General features: G+C 35.9%; 1 protein-coding gene across 5 annotated transcripts in view; it reads left to right on the top strand.

The window, feature by feature from the left end:
* The first annotated feature begins 2229 nt into the window (after positions 1-2229).
* Positions 2230-22489, top strand: part of LOC121315888 (adenomatous polyposis coli protein-like) — a 57558-nt gene continuing 37298 nt past the window's right edge. For 2 of the 5 annotated variants that reach the window (XM_041250484.1, XM_041250455.1), the window contains exons 1-2: positions 2230-2462; positions 21682-21834. In XM_041250484.1, coding sequence (XP_041106418.1) covers positions 21700-21834 — 135 coding nt within the window. In that variant the 5' untranslated portion in view covers positions 2230-2462; positions 21682-21699. Of the gene's footprint in view, positions 2463-7822; positions 7922-14377; positions 14430-21681; positions 21835-22489 lie in introns of those variants that run through there. The other 3 variants (XM_041250465.1, XM_041250474.1, XM_041250494.1) reach the window with 3 other exon arrangements.

Below are 22489 nucleotides of genomic sequence, written 5' to 3'. Positions count from 1 at the left end.
GATAAATGAAAAAAAAAAAACTATTTTAATGCATTTTAATTCCAGGCTATAAGACAACAAAAGGTGAAAATTTTGAAAGGGGGTGTAGACTTTCTATAGGCACTGTGTGTGTGTGTGTGTGTATATATATATATATATATATATATATATATATATATATATAATTCATATCTGCAGTATGACTTCTCACACCCAAAGGCTTGTCATGACTCGATTCCCTGTTCCCAATTTTTAAGATGTATTTGCAGCAAAGATCAAGGATTTTTCACCAAAAGTGAGGAAATGTATATGGTTTTTAAATATAGCTACTGCCCATGTAATGTAGATAGACTAATGCATGGGTTAGTGTGTGATATGAGAATTTAGTGCTCACCTGAGGGGTGGGATGGTTTATCCAAGCACCCCACCCCGAGGTGGGCATTAAATTCTCATATCACACATTACCCCATGAATTGTATATATATCTGTGTGTGTGTGTATATATATTATAGTGTGCATAGTCATTTAAATTAACTTCTTATTATAATAAATTATATTAAAATTCAATAAATGCATGCTATATGCATTTTTTCGTAATGAAGCATAACCTTGAAGGTCCTGGCTGGGGGACCTCGTCTGAGCTCACTAGAGTTGTTACCTACTTTAAAATTGAATTTAGAAAATGTAGAACATTTTATATGTAATAAAATAATTAGCAACAACGGGTTAATTTGTATTTAAAAAGTTAACAATGTTACGTTCAGTCAACTATGTTACTCTGAACAGTTGACCAGTAACATTATTGATATAGATAACAGAATTTGGCCCTTATGTCCCATGTGGTAAACAGAATGGGAGTTCATGTTGTGCTTCTGGTAAAGGGCTTAATTTTGGAAAAAGCTAAGTTTTCAGATTTACTTCATGTAACATGGTTGACACTAATAAAGTATCCTACGCACTCCAAACAGGTTAGCTTTAAAAAAGATGTGAAAAACTGCTTTGACGTGCCTGCTGGTGTTTTCACATATCTTCTTCCTGATGATAAGGTCACATGCTGAAGATCTTGTTATTTATTAAGAATCTGTATAAATAGCCATTCAAAAAGACATGATTTTAATTAACACAATAACAGCAATGAAGAATGCCTGGTTGCTACCAGCATGATTGAAGGGAGCCGGTCTGTGAGAGAAGTTGCCTGGAGAATGAGATGTTCTGCTTCAACTAGAGAGACCAGGAAATCAGCTCTGTGAGGGACAGGACTCATCCTGGAAGGCAAAGGGACACCACACCGGCCCACCATGTCATGGTCAATGATATGCTGATTGTTGCATTGACACAAGTCAACCAGAAGTGGAGGAAGTGTGATGATGTGGGGAGGAATCTCCCTTAACACAAGAAAGCCTTACTGCTCAGTGATACATTGACAAAGTCCTTGAGGCAACAGTTTTTCCGTTCCTGCAGGCTAATCCGGAAGTGTCGACAATGGGGGACAATGCAATACCGCACAGTGCTAGGATTACAATTGCACGACTTCAAGAAAACAATGTCGCGGTCTTGACCTAGTCCAATAGAACATCTGTGGGACCAAATCGCCAGTGCCATCCAAGGAGACAACCGCGACCAACCAACCTTCGCCAGCTGGCTGCAGCTGCACAGGAAGAGTGGCGGAACATCCCACAGCGGTCTATCCAGAGGATCATCAGGTCTATGCGTCAACGCTGCCAGGATTTTGTTAATGCTCAGGGAGGTCATACATGATACTTTGTAATGTTTTCATTTTGACAGTGTGTGATGTTTCATACTATCAAGTATTTTAAACACAGATATCAAACAAAATCACAGAAAATGATCAAAGAATCATGATATGTGTATGTATATATACACACACACACACATATATATATATATATATATATATATATATATATATATATATATATATATATATATATATATATATAATAAAGTGTAAAGTGAGTATGAAGGGACACTGACCTTTTATTATCTTTCAACACCTTAGATGCGTGTTAGGTAAGTTTAAAACAGACCAGAAACTTTTTTGTGGACGCATTGCTTCTGGATTAGCAGTGTACCACACTGTCGGACATAGATAGTGTGCCTGTGAGTTCACGGTTACTTGCGCAGCTCCAGGGCAGCCGCTGCAAGGACTCAACATAGAGCAGATTGGAATTTGGAAGTGGAACTGCCCTCTCCGCAGCTGCAACTGCAACAGCTTGTTTTGCGCCTGCGCGCCCCGGGGCTGCAGGACGAGACAATATGGCGTAGCGTAGGGTAGGATTGCAGTGACTGAAAAGAAAGAAACGGTGTGAGACACAAAGGGAAACATTGAAAAACGTTGAGAAAAAGAGAAAATTGGGAACGAGATGTGCGCCACAAATTAAGACACATAACTTTTGTTTAACGTACTTTTCAGGAGCGAGAAGGAAAGTTAGACTACGGGGAAGGGCTGAATGTTGTTTCAGGTAAGTGAGTACAAATGTTTGTTTGTTTGTTACAGTACTGTACAGCCCAGTGTGAAACTCGGTAGCAGACTCGCAAGTTACTCCCGCTAGTTTTGTTATTGAACAAAATGTACCTTTTCAGGCTATTTGGAAGTGTTGATTTACTTAAAACAGCAATGGCTCCTAATACTATTTTGCTTGCTTACCTATGATTGGCTAAACAACTTTCAACTGTTGTGAAGTGTACGGAAAGTTGGCAATAAATAACCCTTAGGAACGTTACAGTCACTGTGAATGATTTAGTGGTTTAAAAAACAAAACTACAACAACAAAAACAAAAAAAAGGACAAAACATGCTTTATTGTAGAAAGTGTTAACTGTTTTAAAAGAAAAACGCTAAACATCGCAAAAAGTATTACGATACAATGCAGACCGCACATCAACAACAAGGGAAAACCTGAAAATTATCAGCTATTGTAGGTGATAATTTGGGTTGTTTTACACACACTTTGCCACCAAGAGGAAAGGTATTAATAGATTAGGGTCAGTATATCTGTGTTACAGGACTAAGCACGCAGTCTGTATAGCAATGCCCAGATTCGGCTATCGACGTCAAGGAATGCATTATAGAAACACAGAATTTGCGTTATACCAGTGTACTGTACGCCGGTTCAAACCTTTCTGTGTTTATGTGGCATATAAGGCCAACATATTCAAACAGTAGTTTTACATTTTTAAAAACCATTGTGTATAGTGGAAAATGTATTGTGAAACGCTAATTTGTAGATTTCAATAAGTAGCATTCTGCTATGTTATTAATTGCAATTTCTTTTTTGTTCGTAATATTTGACGAACTTGGTGTCACTGCGCGTTCCCATTTGACAAAAGGACCTGGATGCATCATATGAATAGTTTAACAGTTTTTTGTCCTGGTTTATGGATATTTCTCTCATTGAATATGCTCTTAAAGAGAAAGATATACTTTTTTTACAGTGTACTGTCAAACACACACATCAATTTAGCAATGATTACCCCCCCCCCCCCCCCCCCCCGAGTAGGTATATGTTAATATCAAAATATCACTAAGGTATTATCCAGTGATCTATGAAGCATTCGCAGTACCATATTGTATTTGCTGTCAGGTGTTGGTTCAATTTACTAAATGCTAGTATAGATGGCTGCTTGCTACTTTAATCTCGACAATTATTGTAACTCTGGACATTAAGATAGTGATGTACAAAAGTAAACCGATGTTTATAGAAACACATTGTATATTGGCTAGGTGTAAATAATAGGCAGTTTTAGAAAATAACGATATATTTATAGATCAGATTTGTAACACTTTGGAACATAATTAAGATAGATGCCAGAGATGTGTATACTGCACATGCACATGATCCTGCACAATATCTCTCTACCACACAGGTTACAAAAACAATGCATGGTGCAGATAGGTGAAATAAGGGTAAAATCATGCAAGCGAGTCATGGTGTGAATTGGTAAAGTGGTAAAGGGTACCATTGTTAAGAATCAGCCCTTAAGAGAAGAAGGGAGATTATGTACATTTGCAAGAAGTTTGCTTAGGATTGTTTGATATGCTGCGTTTGAAAGTGGGCATGTCTCCAGTTAGGTTGGGAATTATTTTAATGGTGGTCACTGAGCTGGTTATTATTTTACTAATCACAAGAAGTATAATAACCCAGATAATAAATTGTAAAAATGATAGTAAGAGAGACCTAATCTATTAGACAGAGAAGTGCTCCACTATTAAAATGAAGTAGTACCCTGTCAATAGTACCTTCACAGAGGGGGTGCATTATCCCTCCTGCATTGTTCTTCTGTCCCTGATAATTCCTGGTGGGATCTGCACCTCAACCAGCTGGAGAAAGTGGATACAGGATTTTGAAAGCTAAACTCTTACTACTTTAAAGCAACAACTTTTAATTTTATGTTAAAGCATAGGACAGAAATCTTTTGTGATGTATTACCCCAGATTTTTAAACTGATAATAGAAGCATTCAGGTATTTGTGGCTTTTTTATTATTCCTTCATCACATGTGCTGATGCATCAAGCATTCTATATATTCAGGTTTCAGAACTATTTCTACGCACTGCTGGGTATAAGTGTTGTTGTTTGACTCTGACTGATTGGTTTGGAGGTACAGTAGACTTATTTTAAAGATGTTATCTAGTATTCTGTTGCAAGTGACAACAAGTAAGGCTTGGAGGTATAAACACAGTTAATTCTTTTATCATTTTTTAAAGGCTTCCAGCATGGTCTGAAGTTGGTCAGATGATACTAATCTTATTTGATAATGTAATTTTCCTAGGCAAACAAGTATCACCATTTATGGGGAACTGTGTGTGTGTTATGGATGTGAGTCAGTAAAGGCCTTGTCCTTTCATCTTTCAAGGAAGCATTCAAATGATTTAATTTGTCCAGTGTACTGTATTGGGCTTGTCATAGTGTAATTAGTAGGGGTGGGAATTTAGAATACAGTGTCTGTGGTCTAATGAAAGGGAGAGCAAAACTTGTGGGTTTGCAGTTGTGCTGTCATGATGCCCACCTCGCTGTTGGTCCTTGCCACCACTGTCTCTTAAGTGTTTTCTGGATGTAGCCAGCTCATACTGGCAAATTCTTTAGAAATTAAGTAATGTAAAGTTTTGTTTTTTTTCAACTAGTGAATCTTTATCAAAGTACCTAAAGAATGATTTAATTTCAAGTATTCAAACTTACTAAAAATGTCAAAGCTTACAGACTGATTTGACTTCAAGTACACTGTATTGTACTACAAGCACACTATAGGGAGAAAAAAAACTGAGAGAGAAATTGAGCTCTTTAAGTGTTTTGTTTATTACATCAGTGATATTATGCTGCAGTGTTAGATTCATATCAGAACCTGAATTAGTCAGCGTCAATTTGAGCCTTTCTTTTAATCTTGTGGATAACTCATGGGTCATGTGTGGTATTTAGGAAGTGGGTGTTACTGTGGGATATCATGCATGCCTTTTATTTTTTTTATTTCACCATATAGCAGCTATTAATTTATTGTTAAAATGCAATCCACTGACAGTTTTCAATCTTTAAATGCAGTTGATTACCTGCAAGAGTACTTGGGGCATTTTTTTTTTTAAATATAATTTTAGGCACCAACAGCTTAAACAATGTCAGTTTAAACACAGACGCAAACAGCATAAAAAATAGAGTTCTGTGCTTAAACAGAATTAAGATTTAGTTTACTGACCTGTAAATCAGGAACTAGATACAGAATCTGTTATGCAATTCCGGTGATGTGCATATAGTGTATATGTTACACATAGTCGTTGACTATGAGTGTAACACATACATCAAATAGTTTAACAGAAGTGTATGTCTTGTATGGTTGTATATATGTACAGTAAAACTAATGTTACATTTACATGTGGTGGATATAGGTCATAATGATTTTTTTTTCTCATTTTGCTGATGGCTCAGTGAAACTCCTTTTTTGATTCCTCCTAATTTATTTCTGGCATCTATTCTTTTCTTCATTCAAGTTCTTTACCCTACTTTTTATTCTGTGCCCCTTTCTCCCATCTCAGTAATTTTAGCCTCCTGTCGGCCTGCTTTCACACACTCGCTTGCCTCTCACACACACCAGCAGTATGCAGCTAGCCATTCAGCTGCTAGTTGCCTTAGTTACGGAAAGGCTTTTGTTTTGACAGGCATTATGTGGACGGAAACATGTTATTCAAATGCTTTGGAAACACTTTGATACCCAAACTGATTTCCACAATTGTGCTTGTTATTTTCTAATTCAACCTCTGCTTCAAGTTCCCTAAATCACCCGTCCAACAAAGCACCTCTCCCATTTCATATATGTGCAGAGCTTCTCTTGAATTCAAGTCAAAGTTAAATTATTGCTAGTACTGTATAACTGGATGATTAAACTGTATTCTATAATAATAACACATGTATTCATTATTAAAAAGGTCTTATCCCATACCTCAATAATAAATGAAGAAAAACTATTCCAATATGAAACTAAGGTTTTCTTGATATTTTTACCTTAATATTACGGTAGCTTTGCTGAAATGATTCTCCAGGGTGATGAAGAAATGTATTTTGCTTGACAAGCATTTCTGTGGGGGCACAGTGATGGCAGAAGTTTGCATTTACAGTAACATACAGATGACCAATACAATGTTCTGTAGGATAGTATGCTGATAGAATTCAGACCCACTAGCCTCCTCTGGAAACCAAAGACAGCTCCCCAATAACATCCTAATATTCAGTCATATCGCTGGAGGAGACAGTGATTCAGCAGTATTTTTTTGCAGTATTGAATGGTGCATGTTCTTTTGTTAACTTCTACACTGTAAGTGGACAGGGACGCAGGTAGTACAAACAAGCAAAATGTGTGTGTGTGTGTGTGTATATATATATATATATATATATATATATATATATATAATATATATATATATATATATATATATATATATATATATATCTATATATATATATACGTACACACTGTAATAAAGCATTTTGATATACAGTAACAAGTTAACTTAAAATTAAGTGTGTTATGACAAAACACATTCGTTTGTTAACATGAATGTCTGTTAAAGAGATGTGTGCAGTACAGCCCAGGGCCAAAGGAGGCAACAGGAGGAACCTTTACAGTGCTCCAGACTGCGACTAAAATGGTTGCAAGTGAGAACTGTCTTTTTAAGGAAAATGTTTTGGAGAGCCCTGAGTACAAACAAAGTTACTGTTTTAGTATTACTGTAGTGTCTTAGCAAGTTGTTGTATTTCAAGCAGTTAAATATGATAGCACCCAACTTGCTTCTGAAGTGGTACCCAGCAATTGGATTTCGCAACACATTTCTTTGGCTAGGAATCATTGTTTGGAGTCCTGCTTTATTTAATGTGGCCTATTACACCTTTATTTATTTAGAATGCAGTTACCTCCAGACATGTAAAAAAAAGTGGATCCTGACGACATCTTCCAATACTGTATGTTAAAATAAGATTGTCGATCCAAACTCCAAATAGGGAATCTGAAACTAAAAAGAAACCACTGCTGTATTTTGACATCATAGCTAAGTGATGTTAGATTTTCACTAAAAAAAAAAAGTGAAATACTTTACATTATATATATTTGTCAATTTTGGTTCTAGATGCCGTGGCAGATCCCTGAGTCTTAAGGTTTGATTGTGAAGTAGTTACAGTAATTGGCATTCCTTGCTGGCTGTTAAATGTATTTTTACATTTCTCCATTTGTGTCCCTTTTGTTTTTTTTTACAAATGCTTGCTAACTAATTTACTGTGGTCTCACTTTAATTAGAAGACAAGCTGAGGAGATAATAGTGTACCAATTACTCCTTTATCCTAGCCCTAATGTTGCAGTAGACGTGTTCGTGGATCAGCTGCAGACAGCACCCACCATCATCAGGGTCAAAATGCATTTTTGACATGCAGTAGGATATAAAAGGTAATACCTTTTTTCATTCTTTTATGAGAGATATTGTAACATTTTAAAGCACTTTTGGTTTACCAATTTGTTGAGTAGTTATCTGCAATTAAGATTTTTGAATTTCTTTACAGTTGGTAGGTAGATACACAGACATTTTCTATTGTTCTTTCAGGCAGGTTGTGTTTCCAGTGTGTAGTGAAAACCTTTTTTATTGTTTAAACCACAGTCCATATAATGCTGCATATTTACAAACTACTGTATCAGGTACTTTTCCTGTTACATTATATTGTATAGTTTTTAGAATAGGAACCATCACAGTCTGCGTTTTTTTTCTTTCTCTTGCAAACTACAGTAATGTAGAAGAGTTAGTCATTAAACAGTTTTGGATACTGTGATGTATTTTTTTTTTCTAAATCTTTGATTAATTCTGGAAACTTGTTTTTTTTTAAAAAAATTAAATTCTTTACTAAGTTGCATTGCTTTTTATGCAGCTCTTTGCATGGGTAACGTTTTGATTTAATTTTGCTGTTGGGTCATTAATGGAGAATTTGACATACTGCTACAATACGCACCTAATTTAAAAGTATGTACTGTGTTACAGTCAACTTGTCGTCTCTTGGCAAGTGATATTTTCAGAATCATATTGTTCTGAATTAAAATACTACTTCTGGGGGTCCCCGAATAGCTCATCTAGTTAAAGCGCTTCCATTGGGAGCGCAGGATGACTTGCATTGCTTGGACTGCGCCAGTTTGCGTCCAGGATGTACAAAGAGGCTGAACTTTGCTGGGGATCCCGAGGGGGGCGTCACATTGGTTCTGACGCTCCCGAGGTGAGGGATGGGAAACTGGCAGGGATTGTTTCTCCTTATCGCGCAACAGCGAACCTTACTGGCCAGACACCGAGCATATTCGAGTACTCTAAATAATTATAATTACTTGAGCACTAATTTATTACTCGAGTATTTGGAAAAGTGTAAATATCTCTTCGTGAATTATTACTCGAGTACTTAAAAAAATGTAAATATCTCTTTGTGAATGTAAGTTCAATATATTGTAGCGACCCGGTCAGTTCAGGTCGGCAAGACTTTTGTTTTGTCTCCTTTGTTCGTCTGGTTTCGTCTGGTCCTGTGCCTTCACATTTTTTGTATTGTTCCGGGGAGGCACCACACCACTAGTTTCGGTAGTGTGTGTTTTAGCCACTGTTGGGTGCGGACCATGTCATCTAGAGCCCTTGTAGGATCAATGTTCTGAACTGATATCAGTAGGTTTTCTGCTTGTCTGACTGGCAGTAGGAAAAAAAAAAGATCAGAAAAATAAACAGTGGAAGCAATCTTCCTCTTGTTAAAAACAAAACAAAACAAAAAAATAAAAATGTTTAAACATCTCTCAAGTCTCACTCCCAGAAAAACCTGCATCTCCTTCTGTATAGGCTGCAAAAAAAAACATGGTATTCTGTAATCTGGCTCAACAAAAAACATTAACTTGTTGAATCCGGTATCCTCCACATTTGAAATTGATTGCATGTCAGTTGCAATCATCTCGCTAATCAATCATGTTATGTTTTCAGCCCGGGTTTTATCGCATTTCCTAGCACTATCATACGCTTGTATTGTTGTGTGTCTGGGCCACACCACCTCCTCGCTAGATCCAGTAGTAGAAGATGACATCGTATGTACAAGATACTTTATTTTCATGTGCTTTAACATTGTTCCTGTACTCTCGCTGTAACTAAGTTCTGCAGAGCACAGTCTACATTTTACTTTTTGGTCTCCCTTTATGCTCAGACCAGGCTTTGCTTATTCCGAGCTTCAGAAGAGGACATTGCTAGTCACTTGACCAAAAGCATGCTGGCCATTGGGAGGTGGATGTCCAATGACAATGATACCACGAGACAAAGATAGGAAGTAGACAACAAACAAAAACTCTGAGTAGCCATTATTTGCAGACACCCTCTTGTTCTTAATATTTGACCTGCACGTTTTTGACAATTTAAATGATTATGCAAGATCATAAATGCTTAACACTTTACTGACGTTTAAACTCTAAATGATTAACACCCTAATACATACATACATAAATATATTTATTCACACACAAATACAGGGTTTTGACAAGTTGGCATTTCAAGCATTGTAGAATGTCACAATTGTGACTAATTGGTAACATTTAAATGTATTGATTACTGTTGTACTGACCCCACTCTAATTTACATAAGTCATTACAAGTAATGGCATATAGTTGGCCAAGCGTTGTTGTTTTTTATTAGTAAGCCAAGGTGTGGGAATACAATATAAAAAATATGTAAACAACAAACTACATTAAGCTCCCGATTGAGGGTTATATGCAAGACTTGACTCTGCCCAACAAGCATTTTGGTTCCTGTGACTTAATACAATTACTCCTTTTACTGCAAAAGGGAAACTCTGGGTTTTGAGTATAAATCAGTATGTGTCATCTAATTGAAAAAAAGCAGAAACCTTTATCAGTCGAAGAGGCATATTGTAATAAGATGATAGTAGCTATAGTTATACCAAAAGAATTTACCAGAAAAGTGTGATCTGGGTTTTGTAGTGTTAAAGCAGAGAATTTGGAAACGGTAACATACTGTTCACCCGTAATACCAGTGCTAGCCACCACCTGATACTATATTTGCGTCGGCTATATTAATATTACTTTCAGATATTATCATTCAATTCATTTTGTCGTATTATCGTACTGTAATGTGTTATGTAGTACATAATGCTATACATAGACACCCCCCCCCCACCACCACCACCAAATATCAAGGATATTGGGGGTTCATGTATAGAGGCTATACGCCTTTAAGAAGAAAGGCATGATGGGATTTTAGGTGAAACCGTGTCCGCTGACAAATGCTTAAGCGCAGAGAGGTGCTGTATGTTAACACCAGCAGAATACAGTAACCCCAGTTTCATACAACAGTTATGATGGTAACCAAACGTGTGCAAGTACCGTGGGTAATGGAACACCAACATGGTGATGTATTTTGGAACCACATACTCACAAGATTTTCGGATAGTGAGTGGGGAAAAAAACCTTTCCGCATTGGAAAAGAAACATTTGAGTACCTGGCTGAACAACTTCGTCTGGTATACAGTCACATGGGGTGTTGGCTTTCAGTCCATGCCCACCATAGCGCTTCAGTACTGGCAAACCATTTCACACAGGCAGTTCAGTGAGCTGGTGAGGTGGTTCAGAGACTGCCATAAATATGATGGCTCTGTGACGGTAGGCAGTTTGCACAGACCAAAATGCAGCATCAGTGCCAGTTCTGAGTCATCATACCCCGTCTTAGTGAAAGGGTTAAGATTGTGCTAATGAAAAAATCTAAAATATATGACAGTGTGCTTGCTGTGTATTTAATATCAAAAATAACGGAGCGAACACACTAATTTTTAAACTTGTTTTTACTGAAAAATAAACGGTAACATGTAATAGTAAGAGATGTCTGTGTTACAGTACATGCTATCAGATCAGGACTTGACTATTGCTGAGCGTGGGAGCTGCAGCATACTGTTTCCCATATTACAACTATACACAATTAAAGGTGCGGTATTGTACTGCAGTGGCCTTGATGCTCAAAGTATAATTTTTTTATTGTTGATCTTGGCCTGCTGTGAGCAGTGCTGAAATACAACTCCTTCATTGCACTAATAGAGTACATTGTTAGACGCACACACACACACACACATACACATACACACTCTTCCCTGGTCAGCCCTATGCACCTCGGTGCCCCCTACTACCTTGTAAGTCCCACACACCGTCAAACTAATTGAAAACCCTGGGTGATTTTTAGTCTTGTGCCAATCGGGCTTATGTTGCATAAAGATTTTTGTGAAAGTGTTATTTATGAAATGATTGGAAAGAGAAAAAAACTCATCCAGCATTACTTTAATCTATTTGTGGGGGACGGCTGTAAATCAAAGCCTCCCATATAGAATAATCTGCAAAAGCATCAATTTAGATTCTTTAAAGATTATCTGTATATGAAAAGTGTAAGTGAAAGAGAATGGGAGATGAATTAAGAAGCTCTAAGTATGATTATTTATTTTTTCATTATTTTTTGGTTTTCTGTGAACTAAAATGTTTTTGACCAATGTTATATTGTTTTTAGTGCAAATAAATTATACATATTGCCTGGTAAATATCAGAAGGTCCAGGTAGTTCTCTCTGCCATGTTTCTTTTCAATTAGAAACTTGAGATTGTCTCTCTTTCCTGTGAGGAAGGGACTTGTGGATTTGAATCACTTATGTCTACATCATCATCTTCAATACTTACATCTTGGTCATTTTGTGTAGTTGGTGCATTTGATGTTGTGGCAACAGCAGCACCTTGTTCAGAATCTAATTTCGGGGGCTGTGTTGTATGCAGTCTCATACGTTATTCTGTCTTTCTACCTCTGCTCACACTGCCTCTCTCTCCTGAGTTACACATCACATGTTTCTCCTCTCTACTACTCTGTAATTAAAATAAAAAAAAAATAAACACACATGCACGTAAGGAAAATTACATTTGCATAAACACTGTCATGAAATAAATAGGGGTGGCGGAAGGGGAAGCAGACACATTTCAGGGGTGGTGCCCGCCACCCCTTGCCTCCGCTTGGCGTCACCACACCACAACACATGTATACAACATGAGTACTTGTCTTATATTCATGGGAATCAAATGTTACAGGATTACTCAGACCAATGCACATAAGGTGATAGTTACAGTAACCACAGACTGCACTGTACAGTGAGATCTCTATTAGGGACGTACTTCATGCAACAAAATACTGAAGGAATATAGATTTGTGTGTAACTGCCATGATGATTATTTTAAAACTTTTTTTTTAGCCAGTTTATTTAGTTGTTCTTACTGCTGAAAAGAGGTGACTTTACATTGATGTAAATAGAAACACACCAGGACTGATTTAAAAAAAAAAAACAAAAAAAAAACACCTTTAGTTGTGAGGTAGTGTTTTTTACTGGTGCTGCCTTAACGCAGCTTGATCTATTTCAGGGCTTTGGAAGTCATTCCTCTGTGCCCTTGGTCGATAAGAGCCCTTTATATAAGTTGACATATAAAAGCATTTGTTATCAGATATTAAGATTGATAGCTAAATTGTATTGCTAGTTAATTAGAAGGTGATAACTTGGTAGCAAACCAGGGGTAACCTAATTTATCTTGGTACTTCTTGAAAAATTACCAGGCAAGATTAAATTAGAAATTGCAGCGCTTTATCAAAAGCAGAAGGGGCACTTTCAGGGTAGGTTCCTTTGATAGATTTTTGTGCTCTTTTTTTGGAGGTACTGTGCTTCCTTTGAAAGGCAACATTTTGAGTCCTAACATTGGTATTTTATAGTAGTAGGTGTTTTCTTATTTAAAATAAATAAATAAATACATTTAAATCGCACTAAAGAAGGGAGCATTTAAAAAGGATTCCCATCTGAAAGTATGTTGCAAAAAAAATGCTTGTTTTCTGATTGCCAAGGGCTTGACCTGGTTCAGAGCCATGAAAAAACTTTTTCCCACATAAATTCAGAAATGTGTATGAAATCAAAGGGAAGGACAGAATGGTATGTATTGCAACCAGGAAGTGTTTTTGCTTCCTCTGAAGCAGTTTTTTAAATTTTTTTTTGAAGGCAGCCTTATTTGCATGTAAAAAGCACAATGTTTATTTTTTTTTCTTTACTGAGACGTCCAAACATCCAAGTATTTGGTGAGATACTATTCAGTATTCATGTAAGGCCACCAACTATGGTTTAACTTGGCATTCTCCATGAGATAAAAACAACTTACTTATTGAGTCTATGGGCATATTTTCACGGTAACCCAGTGATTGGAACTTTATTTGTAATATCTTACATTGCGTGGTATTGACGAAAACAAATGAAGTACATGAGTAGCTGTCTATCAGATTTTTTTAATGTTATCAGTTTCCAGAGGCTTTGTAAAAACTGTATTAATAAAATAGGCTTGCTTTTGTTACATGAAATCCAACTGTTTAGAGAACAGTTTGACCAGTATAAAAGCAGATTAAGGGGTCTTTGTGATTGGTAGATGATTTGAGTGCTTATATGCATAGTACGTCTGTACTCCAAAATCATAGTAATATATATATATATATATATATATATATATATATATATATATATATATATATATATATATATATATATATATTTTTTTTTTTTTTTTTTTTTTACTTTTTTGTCCGGCTGAGTGAAAGGCTCGGGACCACTGTCGACCTGACTGGAAGCCCGCTCATGCTGACTCATCTGCCGGAGCAAGCGGCTTATAACACTTCCAGACGGGTATTTAATTGGGACTATGGAAAGCAGCTGTGTAATCTGCCGGGAAGCAGGACCTTCACCCAGTAGTGTAGGTCAGATTCGACTTGCCAGCTGATGGCACCATGTGGGGACATGTGACTAGAATGGCTGTATTTTGCCGTGCTTAAACGAACAGGACATTGAGAGGAGATGGAATGGAGGTTGACAGTGGTACAGAAATGGGGTAGGTTTTTGTTTTGTTTTTTTTTTTACTTGGCGCTTTGATTTGTTTTTGAATGATTAATTGTATACTGTTAAGAAATTAGGTTTGTTTAGAATATCTTAAAGACTAAGCCTTTTCTTTTTGTGTACGCTGGATCTATAAAGAAGAGGTAGGGTTCCATGTATCTCTCCTTTTTATCCAGTAGCAGGGAAGGCAGAAGAGACATGCTTTGTGCTTTTGGAAAAATGAACTGCTGTAGAGACTGAATATGAAATAAAATGTGTTTAAGGTAACCAGCGTAGTACTAAAATGTAGACTGCCATGGTTTTGGTTTCTATAGTGTAAAGGCTGGAAGAAACCAGATTCATTGTGTTTTATGCTTTCACAGTGGAATCTGTGAAGAATGTGACAAGCCTTTGTAAAAAGATAAAAATCTTGGAAATATTGACAAGATATACATATTGATTGACTGCCAAATGTATCTTATTGAATAGTTGCATGCCGTATCTTTTGTAGTGTCAGAGTGGTGTCCCTCATTTGCAGTTGACTGCAGTTTTTTGGTCTCGTAGCTGCAGAGGAATGAGCCAGTGTGCTGCATTGCTGGCTACTGAAATTGATTTAAAAATGAGTTTGATGGTACAAGATGGAATCCTCTTACAAGGAGGAGAACATTGCCAATTAAAAGTATTATATTCAGGGTTAGCAAATTATGAAAGTGAACAGTTTAAAAAGGAATGGGTGTAATGTTTTTCTTTTAATTATTAACATGACAATAGCTGAGCTCCAATCTGCGCTTAAACTGAAGGCTGAGGAAAATCTTAATAAATAATTTATGAAGCAGGCTGATTTTTTTTCTCCCCCCCCCCAACCCTTTGTTGGCAGCAGTGTTGACTGCGTTAATTAGGCCATATAATAAGAGAGCTCTTTGCTTTGTACAAAAAAAAAAAACAGAATTTTGTCTAGAGTCTAATAACCATGTGTTAAACCTTTTTCTCAGATAGAATTTGATGTATTTGTCTGTTTGCTGATGCAGTCGTATTATAGTGTATGTACACACACATTCGTTCAGTGTTGATTTAAATTTATTAAATTAATATAGGACATTTTGGTCTTTTTTCTTCAGCAGTTCTCATTTCTTTTATATACAATATAACAATTCAATTTACTGGGCTTGTATTTAAAACACCTTTAACAATTTTTGCTCCTTAAATTGCTTGCAATTATATATATATATATAAATAGGCAGCTGTATTTTTGCTAGTACTGTCTATTCTCTAATCACTGAAATGAAAAACAAATTTGCAGTGATTTTAATCTATTTTGGTCCAGCAACCTTTGACATAATATAAGGCAGTTAACTGTACTTGAAAAGAACCATAATTTGATAAGAATGACCAGTTCCTTAGTACCTTTGTCCCTTCGCTCTGTCGGTATACTGTACCTGAAACCCAGCCCAGTTTGAATCTACATCTCCACAAGAACACTCAAGAACAGTGTTTTCACTCTGTGCATTCTGACCCTTGTAGCTGGATAAATTACCATAGCTTTGAGTTGGCGAGTTTTTATTTAAATATATGTCTGATCTGGCTCTCCCATGTAAAGCTAGAGATGCATGTACGAAAGAACAGTATATTGTACAGTAGCACAGTGCTATCTGCAGTTTGTCTATTTGCAAAACAGATATTTGCAAAAAAGGTTTCCCCAAAATGGTTTGTTTTTCTTCCTCTTGTATTAAGTACAATACATGTTTTGTGACATGTTTTATTTAATGCATGACACTTGGGTTTTACTTGTTTTGTAACCAGTGAGGTGGAAACTGTTCCTATTAATGTAAAAATAAAGCCTAGGTCCTTGCAGTGACTCAAATGAGTTATACATGGCCTCAACTGTTCTTATGCATGATCAATTAGATAAGGACTTTGGCTTTAAAACTGTAGTGTGTTTCAATCCTGTTTAAAAAAAAATGCTTTTCATTTATACATTACAGTAAATGTATGACTCCAGTCTTTTTACAGTGGCTTTGATATGTTTCTCAACTTGGTTCGGAGGCGTCTGGTGACTAACAAAAAGGCAGCGGCAGTTTATTACCATTATTATTTCTTGACATATCCTAATATAGAAACAGTACACCAACATTCTCTCAAGATCAAAATGTGAATTAATCCCCATAAGATTTTAATATATAAGGCATTTTGTGTTTCTTCCTAAGATCTGTTTCCACAAAGAATCTTGTCCGGGTCCATTTTATTGTTATACATTATTCGTTTTTCTTTGTTTGACATTTACTAGCCAACTAATAAAAAAACTCAGCCAGTGCCCCTGCATGCTGTAGAACAATACAGTAATGTGCTGTGTGCTTTTAACCCTGTGCCTCAGCTGAAGTTCCAATAAACATAAAATAAAAATAACCAATAGCCCTGTGCACTGGAATATTTAATCAGGGCATCACGTCCTGAAAACAAGCCAATTTAGAATTGGCAATACATTGTTGCAGGCATGCAGTTGTGATGCCTACAGCACATTCTTACAGTACATCTACATTTCATATACTTGCCATGTAACAGTACTAACATGTACTGATTTGGGGTGACCTGCTGTTGAACCTGAAGGACAGTAGCTAAACTTTAGGTGAATAACCAGAAGCAGTGTTGGTGCTTTATTTCTCCTCTTGTCACCAAAGTATGATAAATTGGCCACGAAAACCCAATGTTTGGTAGTGAAGACTGCAGACCAACTACCCCTCTGGGCAATAGCTGTCTTTTTTTTACAGAGGCTGTCTTTGGTGCAGATATGCTTTAATGGTGTCACCTCATGACCCTCACTGTGCCCTCAGGGCAGAGATTTTGTGGCAAGTCAGTATGTGCCTGTGCTTGGGGATGTGTGCACTGTCATTCCTTGCCAATATAATGGATGTTACTTTGTTGTGCAAAAGTTATTTGTCTTCTTCAGTGGTTCTCAAACTTTTTTGTTCATGGACAACCTGATTTTTTTTTTTTTTTTTTTTTTTTTTTTTTTTTTTAAATCATCTCGGTGGACCACACAATCAACAGTATAGCTTACTGAAAAATAAGCATATAAAAAATTTAAATAAATCACTATAATATTAAGAATAACTGTAGACTTACCTTTCTTTGTTTTAATCCGATGGCCTGTTTCTGTAAGTTTATTTTTAAATTGGAGTTTCAAAGAACGTTTCTAGTTTACTTTTCATAATAAATTTAAAGGGGGTAAAAAATTGATTATATGCTTCAATATGTAATGGCTCCCAAATGCTTATTATGAAAACATGTACAGTATTATGTTTTCCCTTCATTGTAAATAAAAAATATTATTTGGTATCATTAAAGCTATTAATAATAAATTAATCATGGTTCTAGAACCAGTTTAAGTACTGTATTCTGTAAATGTTTTGTCTAAAAGCTAAAAGTACAATATCTATTGCAAAGAAGAGACCTGAATAACACCGTGTAACAAATTTATTTATTTATTTTTTTGTTCCTGGGTAGTAAGTGTTATTTCCTAATTGCTTATGCCTCAAAAGTATAGAAAATGGCTATTATTCCCCACAAACTTTGCTTTTGTGACCAGGACAGGTACTTTTCAAAATATCACTATTTCCAATGAGAAAACGGGTGAATTTGTGTCTTTTCGTTCACATAAAGTCAGAAAAAAACAACATATGAATCCAAATTAACATGTATTTATACTAAAGTAATACAAAAATGACTACAAAAGATTTAAAGTGAGTAGTTTTTCGCGATTTACGATTATACTATTAATTTACAGTATAATCGTAAATCTCGAAAAACTACTCGCTTCTAAATCTTTTGTAGTCATTTTTGTATTACTTTTTTCTGACTTTATGTGAACGAAGACACATTTGCCCGTTTTCTCATTGGAAATAGTGATATTTTGAAATTTACCTGTCCTGGTCACAAAAGCAAAGTTTGTGGGGAATAATAGCCATTTTCTATACTTTTGAGGCATAAGCAATTAGGAAATAACACTTACTACCCATGAACAAAAATTGTGTTACACAGTGTAATAGATACATTAATTAGTAACAAGCTTAATTGTGTCTGAATGATTAAGGTCAGCATAAAATCTGGAATGGCTCAGATTGCTATGAAATGGGCGTCTTATCTTCCTCCTTGAATTGTTTTACAAATATGCCTGACAGATGACAACTGTGTTCGGACTACATTTTTCAGTGTCCTGTTTCTGAATGGTATTGCAGTCTGCTGCAAAAGACTGCACCATGCTGTTTACTACCTTTTTAATTAGATTTATATTAAACAACCTCTTACTAAACAATTTTACACGTTTTAAAACGCTCAATTATTTTTTACTATAGACTTGTTTGTTTAGACCCACCTAGCAACGGTAACTGGATGTGACGTCACAATAAGAAGTGCATAGAGAGAGAATGCATGCATGTCTGTCTCCAGTCATATGACTGAACACGGTGAACTCATTGGTTGCTGACTGAGCCTTGCGAGTGAATGTAACACACTGCCCAATGCGAGTGAATCGCATTGCAAAATGTAACAGTGTTTAAATTCTGTAAAATCCTGTGCTGATCCTGTAAAATCTCATCGCAAAGCATAACATGCTGCCCTGTGCAACTGAAGAATCGCGTTGCTATTGATCGCATCGGGCAGTGTGTCCAGGGCTTTAGTACAAGCATTTAAAAGTGCCAATAATGTATTTTTGTAATGCGTGGATAGTGAACATTGTCTTTTTCTGTATACAATAGAACCCCAGAGTTACGAACACCAAAGTTACGAACTGACCGGTCTACTGTACCCCCACTTTCAGCCGGATGTATACAATCACTCAATCATGTGTGCAGGGCAGCCTGATAGGCGCTGTTATGTAAGCGGCGTGCTGGCCATGGAGGAGGTTTGTGTAACCTTTCTACGGTCTACCTGAAAGTAGTCGGTGGACAGTTTGAGAGCCACTGGTCTAGTTAATATTGCACTTGGAACTTATTTTACTTGGAGGGTAATTGTCTATTTATGTGCATGCTATTTTACCCATACTACAACATTAAATCAGTTTAATAATGAATGTGTATTACATTGTACTGTGTTTATTTTTAGGCTTTATCAGTATACCGATTTCTTATAGCTGGTTTAGGAACTGTAATTCCAACCAGATTATTATCTGTTTGGTCTGACCTTTTTACAGTAATAAATTATTGGAACTCAAATAGTGTTATACAGATTTTTCTGTGATCTGTATGCTGTTCTAGTGACATACAGTGATAATAAGTGCAGTACATTCATTACAGTAATTGTTAAACTTGTCTGACACTTTAATTGGAACAGGAGTCACATCTTGTGTTTGTACCACACAATCCTCTCAGTAACTGTAATCAGAAAATACATTGTTTAGATTTAGATTCTTTATATATATATATATCTATATATATATATATATATATATATTGTATATATATATCATAGAATAGACCACTAGAACTATTAAAATCATTGGGAGACCTTCGCGTTATATATATATATATATATATATATATATATATATATGTGGTGTTCTTGCATATATTTTAGAAAACCCTAGGGGAAGCATTTCTGAGTGGGGGCTCAGCTGCCTTTTAGTGCAGTTATGGAATTTTAGTTAACCACCAGCTCAGATGTTGGTAAAATGTATTATAGGATTGTGTATCCAAGCATGCAGGGGCCACTGCAGTTGTGTGGTTCATCAGAAACACCCTGCCTGAAATGTAATTTTATGATTGACTGCTCTTTTCAGTAGTTAATTTGAACTATACATTAATTTATTTAGAGGTAATGGTAATGGGTTTATTGATGAGAGCACTGCGGATGCAGAAAAACAACAAACTCAGTGTAGGGAGCCTTGATTCGGCATGGTGTCCAGAGGACATTTTAAGGTTAATCTATTGCAGGGTTCTCCAATCCTAGTCTGGGAGGTGCCGGTGTCCCTTCTGGTTTTTGTTCCAACTTTTCTGATACGCACAGCAATTCCACCTCTATGAAAAGCCACAGACTACCCTAAAACGGAACTAGTTACAATTTGACCTTCTTGAATGTTTGAAAATGTTAGGGTACACAGGCTGAGTGCTTGCGAATGCCTGCAGTGCTAGTACCACCAGTACCTTTCATCAACACTACATACTGAGGGCTGTCACAATCTAGCAGATGGGTCTTGTCATAACATTTGATTTATGCTAACATATTAAAATTAAGTTTTAATCAAGTAATAGATAACTACTGGGAAAAGGGGGTAAATCTTTCTTTTAGCACTCAGTACCCATTATTTGCACCTAGAGTATTTCTGTAGGATTGTGGAAAGGAGTTCAGCATCCAAATAGACGCTTACATTGAATCTTTCTGTATCTGAATTGATGTCGGAGGAAATGGCAGTCATATTGAGCCTAACATTCACTTGATGATTCTTTATCCAAATCAGTTTTCTGAAACGTTTGGTAAACATCGTGAGTGTTAGAGCTGACAACACTGACTCATTTGTAAAGGGTGATCCAGGAGTCTGGATTAGGATGCAAGTGGGAAGACGTCTTGGTGCTCGGCATCTGTGTAATTAATCAACTTGGCAAAATGTATTGCTAATGCCTTGGGTTGTGTGGTTAATTAAAGTTGTGATGCTTTTGGCCCAAGTAACTGTTCTCCAATTCCTTGACACCTGTTTTTGAATAAAACTCATTTACCTGTGTAAGAACATTTGTCTTTGTTTTGGAAAGTAATTAAAAAAAAAAAAAAAAAAAATAGAAGCATATTTGAGTAGGTTAATGTGTATTGAAATATTTGAATAAATATCTGTCCCAGCACCCTTTATATTTATTTCTACAGTACAGTACTGAAAAAAATATTTAATTCTGGAAGGGATGGAGCTTACCTTTATTTTTGTCATGTATGCAAACTGTCTTTGTGCACTGTTTCACTACACTGTTCGGTAAAGGTCATTTATTACTTTAGTGATCAGTGTAGTTAAGTAGAAAGCATTTACCTAAATCCTTAAGAACTACTTGAGATAATATTGAGTTACACGTGCTTTACAACAAGATGTTCTAATTATGATACATAAAGGGGCTAGACAAAAAATCTAACTCCTGAGATTTGTAGCACACAGACTTATTTAAAAAAAAAAAAAAAAAAAAATCATAAGATAATTTAGATTTATTTTATCTGTCTTCAGGTACATCTAATACAAAATAAATTGTTTGTGTCTAGAGAAATGAACTGAAATTACAATGCTGTTTTCTCTTGATCAGGTCAAGTAGTAGTCCAAGATGGCTGCAGCTTCTTATGACCAGCTGCTAAAGCAAGTGGAGGCACTTAAAATGGAAAACTCGAATCTTCGACAAGATCTTGAGGACAACTCAAATCACCTTACCAAACTTGAAAGAGAGGCATCAAACATGAAGGTAGACTTACACAAAAGTGTAATGCTGTTAAAACATTGAAATTCAGAAGGTTTTGATGATTTTTATAAATAACATTGATTGATCCATAAAATAAGTTATGATGCTGTATTTTCAACATCATATTTTATTTGCTGGTGCAGCAGAGCTTTAAAATGATGTGTTCCTTGTGGTATAACTGTAAGAAACCTAATAAAGTAAGTCTTAAAAAAAAAAAAAAACACACCTGGGGTGCAAAATTTAAATTTAAACTGGTCTTTTTGTTTTGCCTTTTCATAGCTAATTATGCAAATAGTCTTTATTGCGTCATACACACCTGTACATCAAGTATAAAGTACTACAGTCAATTCTCATTAAAACAGATTTGGGTTAAACAACTATGTATTATTATTTTATAGAATATTTTACTTAACAGAAGTTACATACTGTCGACTTATTTAATCCTGAAACTGCAATACCTTAAAGCTCACTCCCTTTGTTTTATTTAAGAAGTGAATCCAGTGCATTTATTCTATCACATTGAGTGCAGAGATTCAGTTTAAAAGAAAGTAACTCGTTTATATGCCATGACATCTTATCAAAATTCCCCAATCTTAACAGTAGCATATTAAAAGTAGAATTATGTGAAACAAGTGTTTTGTCATGGCAGCGAAAACAA

This window comes from Polyodon spathula, chromosome 1 (genome assembly GCF_017654505.1).
Source record: "Polyodon spathula isolate WHYD16114869_AA chromosome 1, ASM1765450v1, whole genome shotgun sequence".
Classification (NCBI taxonomy): domain Eukaryota; kingdom Metazoa; phylum Chordata; class Actinopteri; order Acipenseriformes; family Polyodontidae; genus Polyodon; species Polyodon spathula.
The sequence above is the reverse complement of the archived record's forward strand: the minus strand, read 5'-3'. Positions and strand labels throughout refer to the sequence as shown.